This window comes from Musa acuminata, chromosome BXJ1-8 (assembly GCF_036884655.1).
Source record: "Musa acuminata AAA Group cultivar baxijiao chromosome BXJ1-8, Cavendish_Baxijiao_AAA, whole genome shotgun sequence".
Taxonomy (NCBI): domain Eukaryota; kingdom Viridiplantae; phylum Streptophyta; class Magnoliopsida; order Zingiberales; family Musaceae; genus Musa; species Musa acuminata.
The window spans coordinates 50,179,978-50,195,121 of NC_088334.1; the positions used below are offsets into that span (position 1 = coordinate 50,179,978).

Here is a 15,144-nt window from a genome sequence, read left to right on the forward strand (position 1 = left end):
TCTTCTTCTTCTTCTTCTTCTTCTTCTTCAGAGGCTTAATAGTGTGGGCTCTTAATTCCCACGGGGCTGATCCAAATATTTCTGAGGAAAGGTTCTGTTGTTGCTGCATACTATTCAACAAAAATATCTGCTCTTAAGACGTCTTGCTATGCCTTCGTGTTAATTTCTTTATCTCCTCCTAATCTTCCTAGAAAATTCTGGTCTTAAACTATTCTTTCCTTCTGTTCTTCACTTGTCAGATAGTCTGTAAGTTGGGATTGCAAGCCTTAGAAAACTCAGCGTTGATCTTGATTTAAACTTAAAACTCATGAAGCAATACAACTTGGAATCACATGTTTGAGGAGATTAATCGTTGCAAGTTGAAGATCATCAATCATAATAACATATTTGTAAGTTGGATCATCTGAAGGAAGCTACTTGAACGTCTAATTGTGACAGCAATTAATTTTGATGAGAAAGTGGCAAAGAATGATAGTTGGTAGTGAGTTCTACTTTCACAAGGTAGTTGTGTGTACATGTTTTCTGTGAATAGAACTTGGATTTCAATTGTCTCCCACCGAGTGTTTCGAGATAAAGACTTTGGAAGTGGAGCCACTTTCTTAAGGTGTAGTTGTATCTGTGAATAGAACTGATTGCCATTACTCTCTCTCTCTAATTCTTTGGACTTTGAACTGTTAAGCTTCTTCTCAACTTGCTGTGACAGATGGACTGCCACATGCATGAAGAAGAAAGAGTGACCATCTCCGTTCTGCTAATTCATATCTCAGTCATTTACCAGTTAATGAAGTGACAACATTCCAACAACCAATCTCAGATTCAGCAACTTTGGATTCATCAACTTCATCAACCCTACAAAAAGCTTTCTTGCAGTTAAGAACACATGAAGTCAAGCTTGATATCATTTCTTACTATTGTTAAATTACATCGTTCTAGATTATCTTAATAGAAGGGACTCTCTTGATTACTTATCCTAAATCTTCTATTTGCTTATAAAATGACAAAATCTCATAGGGACAAAATAACTCATTATTGAAAGATTATAGATCTTCTTTTACTTCCTTAGTCCTTAATCCATCGCTCAATCTTATGAATGATAGAATGAGTGAAAAAGATGAGTCTAGTTCTCATTGCATATCGATATCGCTATAATTTTTAGATCTGACGATGGTGTACTTGCAGATTAAATAAAGACCTTCTAAATAATATTAAAAAATATATATCATATATTTAATCTATTATTATTTGATTTTAGTTTTCTGTATTAAAGTTTTTCATATAATAGTAGCATATAATAGTTTTTATGTTTACAATTGGTATCACAGCTATCTTTTAAAATCAAATACTTTACATCATAAAAGTATTTTAAATCTATTTTGTATTTAGATTTATTTGTTAACACCCTCGCTTGTGAAAAGATATTATCAGATTTTGATTTACGATGGTCGAACGATTTGTTTGTATTGTTAATTTATTTTCTATCTAGTCCATTCTATCATCTGCTTATGAGCGATGTGAGGTTTTCGATATTTTATTGATAGACCACTATCGATGATATGTTATTGACGATAATATGATTGAGGGCAACAACCTTTGGTGGTCATCAAACTAGTCACGAGCAATGATTACATATGTAGTAGAAGCACCGCGGGGTGCGACAGCCTTATGGTGGTTAACCTACCTTAGTCGCAAGCGGTTGCAACAGTATCATCGTATGCAATGACTACAATAGCTTTGTTGCCTATGGCGGCTTCATCAATGTTGTTACGACATTTGTAAGCTGCGGGCAATGTCAATTGGATGTCGAAAGTCAACGATTGCTCAAACGGAAGCGAGGGCACAAAGACACTCCTAACAACCCTACCCCGATAGTCAGGCAGGGCATGGCAACACAACACTTCACAATGATCGGAGGGATCGTCGATCAATTGTATAAGAATAGTCACCGCCTAAAGCGACAACTGCATGCCTCACATAGCAATCACATAAATGGAAGTAAGAATTAAGTTTTTAAAAACGATAATTTTATCCCTTAAAAATAAATAAAATTCTAATATATATCCTTACAATCAATTATTTATTTATGCCCTTTAGAAATAAAATTGTTTTAGTATATATCATAAAAAAATTATAGTTTTACCCTTTAAAAATTAATTTTTTTTACTTATATCCTCAATTATAAAATTATGGTTGTTACAATAAACCTGATCATAATTATGGTTCTTTTGCTAGATTATTAGAAAAATAATATATTTGTGCTCAATATGTTGTACTATACGTGCCATAATATAATGAGATTGTTGAAAAATAAATTGTACTCTTATGGATATGATTAAAAGTATGATAAGTTGTTCTTTTGTACTAGTAGGAAGAGAAGCTCTAGGGATGACTATATATATATATATTTTTTTTTTAAGTAGGTTCCTAGTCATTCTATCAACTTTTTAGAATTATAAACTCATAAAAAATCTAACTTAAGATATTTACATATTTATAATTATATCGAAGAGATTAGAGTTAGCAATTCACATGAAAAGAATTTGGATTCAAGGAGTATTTTTGCATATTTTATTATTTATTTAGAAATTTTTAAAATGATACAAATTTCTAAAAAAATAATGAATTAGTATAAGTGAAAATCTCAAATTTTAATCTTGATATTAAGGATATAAAGGTTGATGCTCCTCTATATTTTATCATACTATCGATTGTGATTATTTTATAAGTTCATTAACACAAATATCAATATTATGTAGAAGTTCACCGTTGTTATTTTGTTATTCACCTTTATTAAATCATTTATTAAATTAACAAATAATAATCTCTTGAATATGATTATTTATTAATTTAATAAAATAATTTAATAAAGATGAATAACAAAATAACAACAGTGAACTTCTACATAATATTGATATTTGTGTTAATGAACTTATAAAATAATCACAATCGATAGTTTTGTGAATGTCTCAAAAGGAAAGAAATCCTACAATTTTTGTTGATTATATAATATATCTATATGAATTAAATTATGATATAGGAATAAAAAATGATCCCTCGTTGTTTTCATAAGTTATGAAAAGTAACAATTCTAAAAAATAATACGATGCAATAAAAGAAGAGTTGAAATTAATAGACCAAAATAATGTTTGAAAACTCATCAAATTATCCAATAATAATAAAAGAGTCTATTACATAAACATTACTCAAAAGGTAATATTAAATAATATAAAAATCAAACTTTGGTTAAAGATTTTACTCGTAAAGAATGTATCAATCATAATAAGATATTTTTTTTAGTTCTTAAAATGCATTCACGAAGAATCATCATAATATTATTGACTCATTATGGTTTTAAGTTATATCATATAGATATAAAAACAAAATTTCTAAATGAGGATATAGATTCATATGGATTAACCTAAATAACTCGTAAAGAAAATAAATTAAAAAAAATTTATTATGTAAATTTAAAAAATCTATTTATGACCATAAATAAGCTTTTATATGATAGTATATAAAGTTTTTTTTATATCATTGCTTCCTTCATATTTAAGAAAATATTATTGATCAATATTTATATCTAAAATTAGAACGAAAGATTATATGTAAAATTAGGTCAGCTTGAAATAGTGATATTTTCAAATGCGATTTATTTCTATAAATTGCTTTGATAATAAAAAGTCCACTTTATATTTTATATTTATTAGTTAAAGAGATAATTTGAAAATATATATATTAAATGATATATTATTATATTATAAATAATAAAAGTTGATTTTATAGTATACTTTGATATTGTGAAATTTTATCTAGTCCCTGAAGATATTTTGTGACATATCGTAATAGTTTTTTAATCTAAGAATATCAATTACTCTAATAGTTCTATGTATTATACTACGAAGTACTTAATGGTTAGAGAAAAAAATTTTAGAAATGATTGATGTTAATTGAAAACTTAAATTTTATTATATTAATTGTTGATTCATTCACTTAGGACACATAACCTAAAGTATTTAAATGAACATGTTCTTATGATTGAGCTTGTGAGCAACCCATAAAAGATATAATGATACATGTTTGAGTAAATATTATAATTAATATCATATTTATGTAATTAAAGTTATTTTTTTTAATATAATATGTACATACATATTATGATTTAATGTGTATAATAGGATTATTTTGATAAGATAAATTTTAGGGATCATTTTGGACTACATTAAGAAGGACTAATAATATTATGATAAGTAGAAGAAAATATAACATTAATGATATATAACCGTCATAAGCCACATTGGTAGTTAGACTTAATATAATATTATGTTTGTTTAACTTATTGACTTGTTATATAAAATTTATATGCAAGTGTAAAATATTTTTTAAAAGTTCTAGAATATAATTAAGTAAAATTATTTTTAAATAACCTTTGTCTTATTTGTTTTGATTTTGAATTTCTTTTATGAAAAATATTAGATTATATAACTTTATCTAATTAGGTAATATATATTATAGACATAATTGGATTTTGAGTACGGTTATTAACTAATATAAAGGAAGTCCAATTATAATAGAATTCCTTAGAAGATAATCTTGATGAGAGAGACTCTCATAATTATTTATTATAGACTTTTTGCTCTCACCTATAAAATGATAGGGATAAAATAACTAATCATTATGCGTCTACAGATCTTCTTTTATTTCCTCTTAGTCTCTAGTTGATTGTTTATAGTAGTATGTAAATAATAAAAAGAGAAAATAAGGCAAGTATAGTTCTCCTTATAGATTGATATTATTATAGTCTTCGGATTTGACGATAATATACTTGCTAATCAATTAAAAACTTTTTGAATGACATCATATATTTAATCTATTATTATAGATCAAATAAAGATTTAATAATTTTTTTTTAGATAATATTGAAACGTATGCGTTGTATATCAAATCTATTATTATTTAATTTTAATTTTTTATATTAAAATTTTTTATGAATTTTATGTTTACGCAACCATGTGAGGAAAAAATAAATGCATTGTTTCCTGAAAGTCAACTGGCGGCAGAGAGGAATGATGCTTTTCTAGGTGATCACCATATCCACAACATATTGCATTCTGTATGTTAAGATCTTTCTCATGTATACCACTTTTAAGTTCAATGGGGAATGATACAGCAACCTCAATCTCACTCTGGGTTGGGTGAAACTTATGCTACTTCTAAGATCATGAATGATATAAGCTTCTACATGATTTCTCATACTCAAATTAAGCACTTGCTGTCATTTCTTAGAAATATCCTTAGCTATAAAAACCTACAGATAAATTGACACCCAAGAAAAACTCAAGTTCAATATGAACTGGAAATGAAAATAAAAGAAAAGTAGGACAAGTTTAAAGTTATTGGAACTTTTACTCTTTTCAGACAATTGCTTTGAGAAACATGTCCAGCAGAAAAGATTCCTGAAGCTTGGCAGCAGTCTAGGCTATATCCTATGGATCTTTCTTTCCTCGAGTCTCCTTTGTGGGCATTCATGGTTATGGAGATACAGAGCTGAGCCTTTGTAAAGCATAACTCGGACGGTCCTCAAACAGCCTGTCTTAGCTCCTCTGTATAGGTTGCACCCTTCATCCATTTGTTCAGCTCTGCTGCATCTGTTCTCCAATCTCTGTGTTTCCTAGGTTTATGTGTCACCCTGTACTTTCTCCATTTGCCTCATCTAATTACTTCTGAAATGAATGCTAGAGAGAGAGAGAGATTGTCTTCCAATAACTGTGCTTGGAACAAGCCTACTTTGTTATGCAATTATTTGTGCATGTCAATGCCACTTAGTGGTCCTACATATCTTTTCTAAGTGGACATGCAAGCCCTAAACATTCTGGAAAATGGTATACTACAATCACCACCTCCATGTGTGAGAAGGCCCTACAAAGGTGAAGCGGAACATTTCTCAAAGATCCATCAATGGTTGAGTGAAGTTATCTTTCTGGATCTTGCCTTGACAAGCCTAGGTCTTGACTCCATGGGGTTGCTGCGAGAGGTGAAAGGCTAACCTAATCTCTACCACATTTAGAGCGGTAGTAAGTAGGGCAATCAAGTGTTGGAACCTTGAGGAGTTGTTGGGAATCGCAAGTGTCCAACAAGAGAAGAGAAGGAGAGGACAAGCACAGTAACCTTTCCAACAGACCATATTAATACTTCCTACTTTGTAGTTGATGCATTTGATGGTGCATTCAAATGCTCATCCCTATAAGCTGTCCTACATGTTTAAATTAATTGACTTCAATGGTTACATTTCAATCCCAAGCTTAATCTAATTATAGATTAAGCAGTATATTTTCATTGAAACTTGGGCCACAGACACTTTGCTAACAGACAAACAGATAGATTCATTCACTTTTTGGTTGGAGAATATGAATTGATCTAAATATGGTCACGATTCTTTGTCCAATCACTTTCGATGAACGCTTGCATAACTATGACCTTCTTGTTTGAATGTTCAAGCTACAAGTGGACATTACACGTGAAGCATATTAATGTTACCAATGTGCATAGCGGGAAACAAGGATGTCTCGATCTGGCGCATGGAATGGTTAAAGATGGTTTAGGATGTGCTTGACTTGATCACAGATGCACAAAGAATGAATTAGATACAGAGTTCATGATTGATCAGAAACTATTAGTTGATTGGTCTCGATCAACAGCTAAATGTCTTCTTCATCAATCAATGACCGATGGACCAGTTAGGTCATGAAAACCTAATACGACAGGATGAATATATAATGTAGATTGCATCACTCGTTTACACTATACGTTTGTTTATTTGGGGAAGAAGAAGAAGGAGGAGGTTGTGTCCACGTTCTTCTTATTATGGTTTCACCTTGTCGAGGTGAGTACCTAAGATACATAAATAGGGAATCATGTCCCATCCATCAATGAATATTTCATGTCTTTCGAGTCATCGCTTTCTTGAATTCTATGATAACTACTATTTCCAGTTTGTGGACATGGGAGTAGATTTACCTGAGTATAGTACATGAGTACCTTTTGTCTCCTTTCATGTCTCATCAAAATAATTCTACTCAAACCAGCCATCCTCTTCTTCTTTCTCACCAGTCAAATTAGCTCTGTTTCATGAGTTCGATGAACCAGCAAAAAAACTGCAGCAGTTGTTTGTCAAAATCTTTAATTAGTATGTCTAAGCTGAGAAATGATAACCCAACACAATAATCGTTTGATCAAGAACTAGCCAAGTTTTTGGGTTTAAATGAGTTTGTGTCGTAAATAGGTTCAAGGATTATGTTCATTTTCTGATTGATAAGATTCATATATATATATATATATATTTGGGTGTGTGTGTATAATAGATGGGTTGGATTCACATTTAATATTTGACCGTAATCATTGATATTTAAGCACATAATGAGAGTTCAACACATGCAAGCTATTGTCGGTCACATTAATATTACACCTCAAGGTGGTGGGTGAGGCACGTGTTAGCTGTGGTTGTACACGCGCCATCCACCCATGAACACGTGACAAACATACAAAATCTAGGGAGGAAAAAGAGGGGAATCTAAGATGCCAACTCCCGTGATCTACCAATTACACCACGGGATAAATTCTTGGATCCAATGATTTTACTTGTCGGGTGAGCATGGGAGGAAGGGGTTGTTGGTGTGGGTCGAGACAAGCCAGGCAAACAGTGGGCATGAGTCATCGGCAAAGGCTACATGTGGCTGCTTTGGAGCAAAGCGGGAGTGCCACCGATGAGAATAGCACCAACTTCGTGGGTAATTAGTCAAGAACATGGTGACATTGGATGGTAATAATTTATCATGAGACAGAAAGCGAGAGAGAGAGAGAGAGAGAGAGAGAGACAAGGAGGGGGCGGCTAAGTGTGTTTGGTGACGGAAGTGGAGTGAGAGTTATTTATCTCTTTACTGTTTCTAAGGATAAAGGAAGATGTGTTTTTGTGCAGTTGGCAAGTGAAAGCTTTGCAAACTATTTTTTTAATGCGAGGGTGGTAGGGGAGAGGGAGAGGGAGAGGGAGAGAGAGAAAGAAAGCAGGAAAGTAAAGGGAGAGGTAGAGGGAGGGCTCAAGAAAGGGAACATGTTCCCTTCCTGAAGGTTTTGCTCTTAACCCATTGACTTTTTTCTGATTTTTAATTTTATTCTTATCATCATTTTTTGATCCTTCTCTCAGGTGCACCCTGACTTGAACTGTTGCTTGTTGGATGAAATTTTTGTGAATCTTGAGGTTCTGTTCTTGATTCTGTCTGGGTCCTGCTTTTGGATTTGGTTTGGGATGTCTGTGGGAAGAGGTTTTCTTCTGTGGGGATAGTTGAAGAAGGCTTTGGTTTTGTCGGTTTCTCTGCTGCAGGAAAGAGATTGGTTTACTGATACCTGTTGGGTTTGAGGGTGCATGTCATTGGGTTGCGGAGTTCATGTTTGGGAGGTGATTGTGATGGTAATTTTTTTGGTTTTCTGATGGTATTTGTTCTTTGGAATTGCTGATTGCTTGGTTTCTTTTTCTTTTCTTGGTAGATGGAGATTAGGTTTCCTAAACCGATTGGGTTTGTGGGTGCATGTCATTTGGTTGCGGGTTCTTGGATGAGAGGTGATTGTGGTGGGGATTTTTAGTCTTCTCATGGTGTTTCTTCAAGAATTGTTGATTCCTTCGTTTCTTGGTGTCATTTGTGTGACCTATAGCAGAGCAAATTGAAAAGCTTTGTTGCATGGATGCACATGAATTTTTTTTTCTTTTATTTTTGTAAAATAATGATTTTTTAGTGAAATGTCTTGTATACTACGAAGGCACACTACTAAAGATACTTCAATCGCATTATATAGAAATGAAATATCCATTTTGTTATAGCTGACTGATACTGTATACCTTAGAACATGTGATCACAATTGCCTTTTTGGAGATCAATATCCTTTTACCTGTGGATGGAAACTGGTTTCTACCTGGGAAAAGCCATTGCAGCTTGTTGGGCAAATTGGGAGAAACAAATGCAGTTAGTGTTCCTTTCAGGGTAGAATGATCTATTCACCAAGTATTGAGCAAGCCGCACAATTTTTAATTTTTCCACATAATTCAGGCTGTAAAACTCAGCCTGTTGGGGAGTACTGAATCCAGAGAACAGCAAGTACTCCCCATGAAAAACTTGCACAACTGCTCGATTCAGAACCATTCTGTTCTCTGTGTAATCCAGAGAAAAACAAGTGTTTCCACATACTTGAAATGTTGATGGTTTGGGAGTTCTTTTCTGAAAAAAGCAAGTCTCATATATTACACGACAATGTTGGTTGATCTGCTTCAAATTCATTTTTCTGACACTTTTAAAGTGATGTAGTGTAGTGGGTTTAGTTTTTGGCAAAGGATTAATCTTTCATGCTCAACTGCTTGGGAAAAAATGGAAATTCTTTGGTGATATGAGTTTACTGATTCTAGTAACTTTTTTTCGTATTATGTGAAACTCGTATAACAAAGTTATGTTTGGCAGAGGGAAATTACACTTTGGGAGGGCTATAAATGTGAGCATTTCTGGTACTTTTAGCTTTTGAAATTTTCTAAAGGATACTCCAAAGCTATTATAATCTCAGGTTCAGGTCGATACTGAAAGAGATTTAAATTAACCTTTGGCAACAAGATTCATGGTTACCAAATTGTCCACCAGGATGCCTATTGATTTGTATGAATAATCTTGCCTACAAAGTACATATCAAAATGCAGAATGTTAAAGATAAAAGAAGACTTCTTTTCATCTATTTTGTGCCATTCTAGCCATATTTTGGGTGCTAAGTTTTTTATTCTGAGATGCAAATAGTTGGATATCTTGCCTTTAATTATAGGTCATGTATTAGGTCCTTTGCAGATGAACCTGACAAACCATGGGTTTTCTCTAATGAACATGGTGATCTTATGGATCTAATGCACCATAACCCTTTCTTCCCCTGCTCTGCCTGTATCTTCTTTGAGTTTCACCTCTCTATGTGTGGGTGTGTAAAATCACTGAAATGCGAATCATATTCACTTTTTATGAATGATTTATGTTATGCAGATCAGTTTGATTCACAAAGTAAAATCTTAAATATTAAAGTGATTTGATACTAAAGCCACATAAGTCCAGTTTGGCACAAAAAGGTGAAATGATTTTCATCCATAATTTATAACAACAATAGCAACAAAGTCCCAACTATTTGGGGTCGGCTACTTGGATCTTTTGCTGCTATTGAGATCTTTTTATCCAGAATCTGATAGAAACAAATTCTTTTGTGGGTTCTGCACTGGACCCTATTGGCTAAATACCATAGATAGCCATAATGCGAAAGGTAACAGAATTAAAGGTCTCTGTAGACACAAAGAAGATCTTGCTACCTACTGGATTCTGTTATCCATTCGAGCTGAACTTGCATTCGTAGATCAGTATGTAGATTCTTGGGTCGGAGATGCACAAAATTGCTTGGTGTTCTAGTAATTTGGTTGTTTTAACATAGGATGGCAGAGAATTACATCCACCCAAAACTACTTTGCTGGATTCAACTTTAGTAGACATCAACCTTTAAATATCCACCACTTTCTGACTTGTAAGCTGTGCCAAGATGGGATACAGTGCATGATGATCATTGTCGTCCATGCCTTCTACCATCAAATATTAGTGTTCTTTGTAACTGTCTGTCAACTTGAAGTCAATCATGTGAATATGGATTCTTTACACAGATTTGAACAAATATATGAACTTTGTTGTTAATCAAATATCATGGTTGCAGCTTATGTCAGTAATCCTGAACAACTTGCTAATGTTGTTCAGCAATCTTGCAAATTATGTTTATAGCCGCCAATAACTTGTTATATGCTTTTTCTCTTTTTTTGAAAATCATTATGAGTAAATTGTCAGAGTTATTTAAATGGTCTATGTCTTGATTTCAGATGCTCCTAACTTTCTTTCAACACAGTGATATTGATAATTGTTTTTTTCTATGTACTAGCTAGATTTTACAACTAGCAAGAAATTACACTTGCTCCAGAACTAGCCTGGTATTGGGATATGCATCTTGATGCAAGATATTCTGAAATGCAAGACATTGGCATGAGAGGTTCACAGAATAGACCCTATTCAAAATCTACTTGTGTGAACAATCCTACTTGGTGGAATTCAAATAGTGCAACTATTCCGGAGTCCTCATATTCCAAGAACTTGAATATGAACATGGACTTCTTGGGGAAAGATGGTACCAAGGTAAAGCTATTGAACCATTCGGTATCTGAACATGACTCATCAACTCAGTCCACTGGTCAATCTCATCAAGAAATATCAGGAACAAGTGAAGACAATGTTCATGAGCAACATATTTCAGTACAATCTGGTATAGGCAAACTAATATGAAATGCTCTTTTACTACGCCTTTTGGATTTTGTGTTCTTAGATGTAGTGAATATTATCTTCTATCTGCTTCTGTTCGAGTTGATATTTCATTTTTGTTGCTGCATAATGTCACTTTAGAAAGTTGTTTGTTATGGCGTGACCACATTGTTCTGTTATCAGTAATCAATATTAAACTTGATGATTGCCTTAATCTGGAAAATTAACTTAAAATGAATAAAAATACATTGTGAGCTTGACCTTCTATCTACACCAAAGGCTTGTATACTTATTCTGCTAGATATACCGAGTGCTTGCCTGATTGCTCATGTTTCTTTCTTTTCTTGTTGCAAATCTGTACTCAATTGCCACTGGTTCCTCTGGTTGTCTTCCATATTTAGAGCCTAGATGGGGAGCTTGATAGTTGCCAGATACACAGGTCTATTTGAGCTTTATTATGTCCATGAGATTAAAAGCTTGATAGTTGCCCTACACAAAGGGCTTGTTGAAAGGTTTAGTCAACCATAATCTGTACACAGTGTAACTATTGTCTTAATTGGTGAATGTTTTAATTTCTTATAAAAAATGTTCTCTTCCAGTTGGATATGTATATCTGTTTATACAGTTTAAAATGGAGTAAATTGCTAAATTTAAACCACTGAATTTTCCTGTGAAGTCAATTTTCAAATGCAACACGAGGATTCTTAAGAAAATTCTGTATGTGGGAAGCATGTACCTTATCACTGACATTTCTTTGCAGTTTGTTCTTTTTATCCAAGTGTTGGATATTTATGGATAAGATTATGATTTATCCAAGTGTTGGAAATTTACCTGTACTGGTCCCTAGGTGGATCAGTAGGGATCTGATACATACCAGTGCACCGAAACATGGTATGCTGGTATACCGATCAGCATCGAGAAGGGGGGAAAGAAGAGGAGAAGGACAAGGAGAACGGGGAAAGAAGAGAAGGAGAAGATTAAGAAGGGGAAGAGGAGAAGGGAAAAATGGTGAGGAGGAGGAAAAAGTATTGGGGCAGTGGGTGGGCGATGGTGGCAGTAGCAAGCATGGGTGAGAGAGAGAGAGGACCAGACCCCGGAACCGGACTGGACCAGACGAAAAGCCATGGTCTGCATGCTAGTTAAAGCTCGGACTAGGAAACACTGTTTGGTGCTTATTGGTCCAGGAAAATTTGATACCAATGTTTGTTTCTACTTTCTCCTTTTTATCATAGAAAATTGGGCATCATGATTCATGAAGTCCTAAAACATTTTACTTAGATATTTTTGCATACTTGTAGATGTCAATGGTACAAAATGTACCATGCACACTTCAAATTGGGGTTCTCGGACAGTTGAGGATGCTGTAATGTAATATTTCAAGCCAGCCATGTTAATAGTTCCTTCAGTTTTTGCAATGTATTTTCTTGTGTCTAGGTTGCTTTGCATGCCTGTATAATTTATAAAGATCTGTATATAAAATCTTGGTTTCAGAGTTCCCTTTTCTTTATGCAAGTACGTTCTAGCTCTTCCACATTATCTTACCTTCTTACACAGTTGCTCTCCTTTGTTAGGTATCGATAGTACACACACAAAGTCAGCCGAGGATCATCTGAAGCCAGTCATATCTCTTGGGGCATCAGATGCTGCCCTTGCACCTCCAAAATGGGACTACAGCCAGTCCTTTGTAAGTTCGTATTGGTATTTTTGGAGCTGTTAAATGATTTGTTTATATGGGACACCCTGTATCATCAAATTCATTTAACTAATTTGCTTCTGATATTAGGGCTTCTGGATTTCTTGTTGCAGGCTCCTGTTCCATACCCTTATGCTGACCCATATTATGGTGGTATCTTTGCTGTGTGCGGACCACATGGTGTGGTAAGTGTTTCAAACAAATTTTGTTTTGTTAATTTTCTCTGGCTTTCAATTGGACATACATCTGGTTGCTCCACCATTTTCAAGTAGGGCTGGACTGTACTGTGGTTTCTATCTGTTGGTATATGCATTAAAGGTTTCACCTTCATTCTGGTCCATGGAGTGTTTTTTTTTTTGTTTCAATACTTTCAGCTAGAACTTTAAGACTTTGATGGAGAGAAAAGACATAGGAAGAACAAATCAACAATGACAAGCTTTTGCACATCAGTCACATAGCAGTCTTAATTTTCATTCGTTTGCTATCAATCAGCGAGTCCAATCTTGATTTTGCACATTGGCCAATGGCAAACATAGGAAGAATTTCGATCGGCAAGTGCATACGATATAGTTGCGACTAACAATTAGGAAAATACAACATGCAACAATATACATCATAGGAATTATAGGATCCCGTGCACATTACTAGTGTCGACCTGTAGCGTAAAAGATAAATTTTCATTGATTTGCTATCTTCATTTTCTTCATATGGCACAGTGCTACTCTACCTGCAGATTCAACCACAAATGACGGGAATAGCATCCCCTGCTCGAGTTCCACTGCCGCTTCAACCTGCAGCGGAAGAACCCATTTATGTCAATGCGAAACAATATAATGCAATACTTCGAAGGAGGCAGCTGCGTGCAAAGTTGGAGGCTCAAAACAAACTCATCAAAAATAGAAAGGTATACGCTTCTGTAAGGACATAAGTCGTTATCTTTTGTTTAAATATTTCTTCTGTTTCGTTACGCGAGTAAGAAAAAGAGAATTAATTGCATTGCCAAAATTAACATAGACCTGATTTTGCATATATGCACAACTAACAACTAACTCTGAAATGCTATCAATAGGAACAACTAACTCATGCCTGTATCTTTTCAGCCATATCTTCATGAGTCACGCCATCTTCACGCAATGAAGAGGGCAAGGGGATCCGGTGGACGATTCCTCAACACAAAGCAGCTCCAGCAACAACAGCAGACGCAAGCTTCTGCCATGTCAGGCCGTAAGCAACTCACCGGTTCAGAGCTCCGCCCCATTGGTTTGGCTGCCACTTTGATCGACTCTGACACCGCAACTATCTCTACAAACAGAAGCATGTTAGCGCAACGGGATCGCTTGGGCTTCCCCTTGCCCAATCTCCTCCATTCAAGCATGGGAACAACAAGCAATCAAGGTGGCAGCAGCATGATGAGCAGTAATTCGGAGCTCCAAGTCCCACCCATGCGGTAAAACTTGGGGAGCCAACCGAGAGTGAGGAGATTGTATCTCGCTGTGTCTCACGGTGGTTCCCCGGCAATTCATCCTTGGCTTTTGGCATCTCATCCGAAATGCTTCATTTGACATGGTACTAAAAAACTCTAGTTTGGTAACTCAGAAACTCATCAGTGTTAACCAGTACAGAGCTTATCGTACTCGTCCTTTAATTTGTACCAAGTAAAGAGATAGCAAGTGCGACTCAGAGACCTCCTTCTCAAACAAATGCATGGATTCCATCTCCATCCTGTTTACTACTTAATGCATGAATTCTCTGAATCTGATAAGACATGCTGTGGATACATGGCAAGCCAAGGCATTATATTGCCGAAATGATTTGATGTGATTGTTACTCTTCCGATCGGACTTCAAACAGCCATATCATTCGTATGATTAATTTACATATGAATACGGTGTTAACAAAACTGTGTATCTAAAATGGCTCGAATATTTGTTCTATTCCACGCATGCGAGACCGAGTTTTGTTTGGTAATGCCGATCGATCCGCGAAGCACGCTCTCGCGCGCGGGTCGCGATGAATCACATGGCTTGCACTCATCCGCAGACCACTACAGTATAATACTTAATGAATGCCGAGATCCATGGCTTGTATTGGTCG

The 15,144-nt window shown here is 34.7% G+C and overlaps 1 protein-coding gene across 5 annotated transcripts; it reads left to right on the forward strand.

Moving 5' to 3' along the window:
• The first annotated feature begins 7,970 nt into the window (after positions 1–7,970).
• LOC135588602 (nuclear transcription factor Y subunit A-3-like) lies at positions 7,971–14,770 on the forward strand. Of its 5 annotated transcripts, none has more exons than XM_065080804.1 (8): positions 8,030–8,118; positions 8,195–8,248; positions 8,372–8,458; positions 10,984–11,361; positions 12,929–13,041; positions 13,164–13,235; positions 13,784–13,954; positions 14,151–14,770. In XM_065080804.1, the coding sequence occupies exons 4-8, from the start codon at positions 11,043–11,045 to the stop codon at positions 14,499–14,501; spliced, it is 1,026 nt and encodes a 341-aa protein (XP_064936876.1). In that variant the 5' UTR covers positions 8,030–8,118; positions 8,195–8,248; positions 8,372–8,458; positions 10,984–11,042; the 3' UTR covers positions 14,502–14,770. The 5 variants fall into 5 exon arrangements, with proteins under 5 accessions (XP_064936877.1, XP_064936875.1, XP_064936876.1 ...); XM_065080806.1 differs by having other exon boundaries at positions 10,988–11,361; XM_065080807.1 differs by lacking the exon at positions 8,372–8,458 and having other exon boundaries at positions 8,054–8,118.
• The last annotated feature ends 374 nt before the right edge of the window (positions 14,771–15,144 follow it).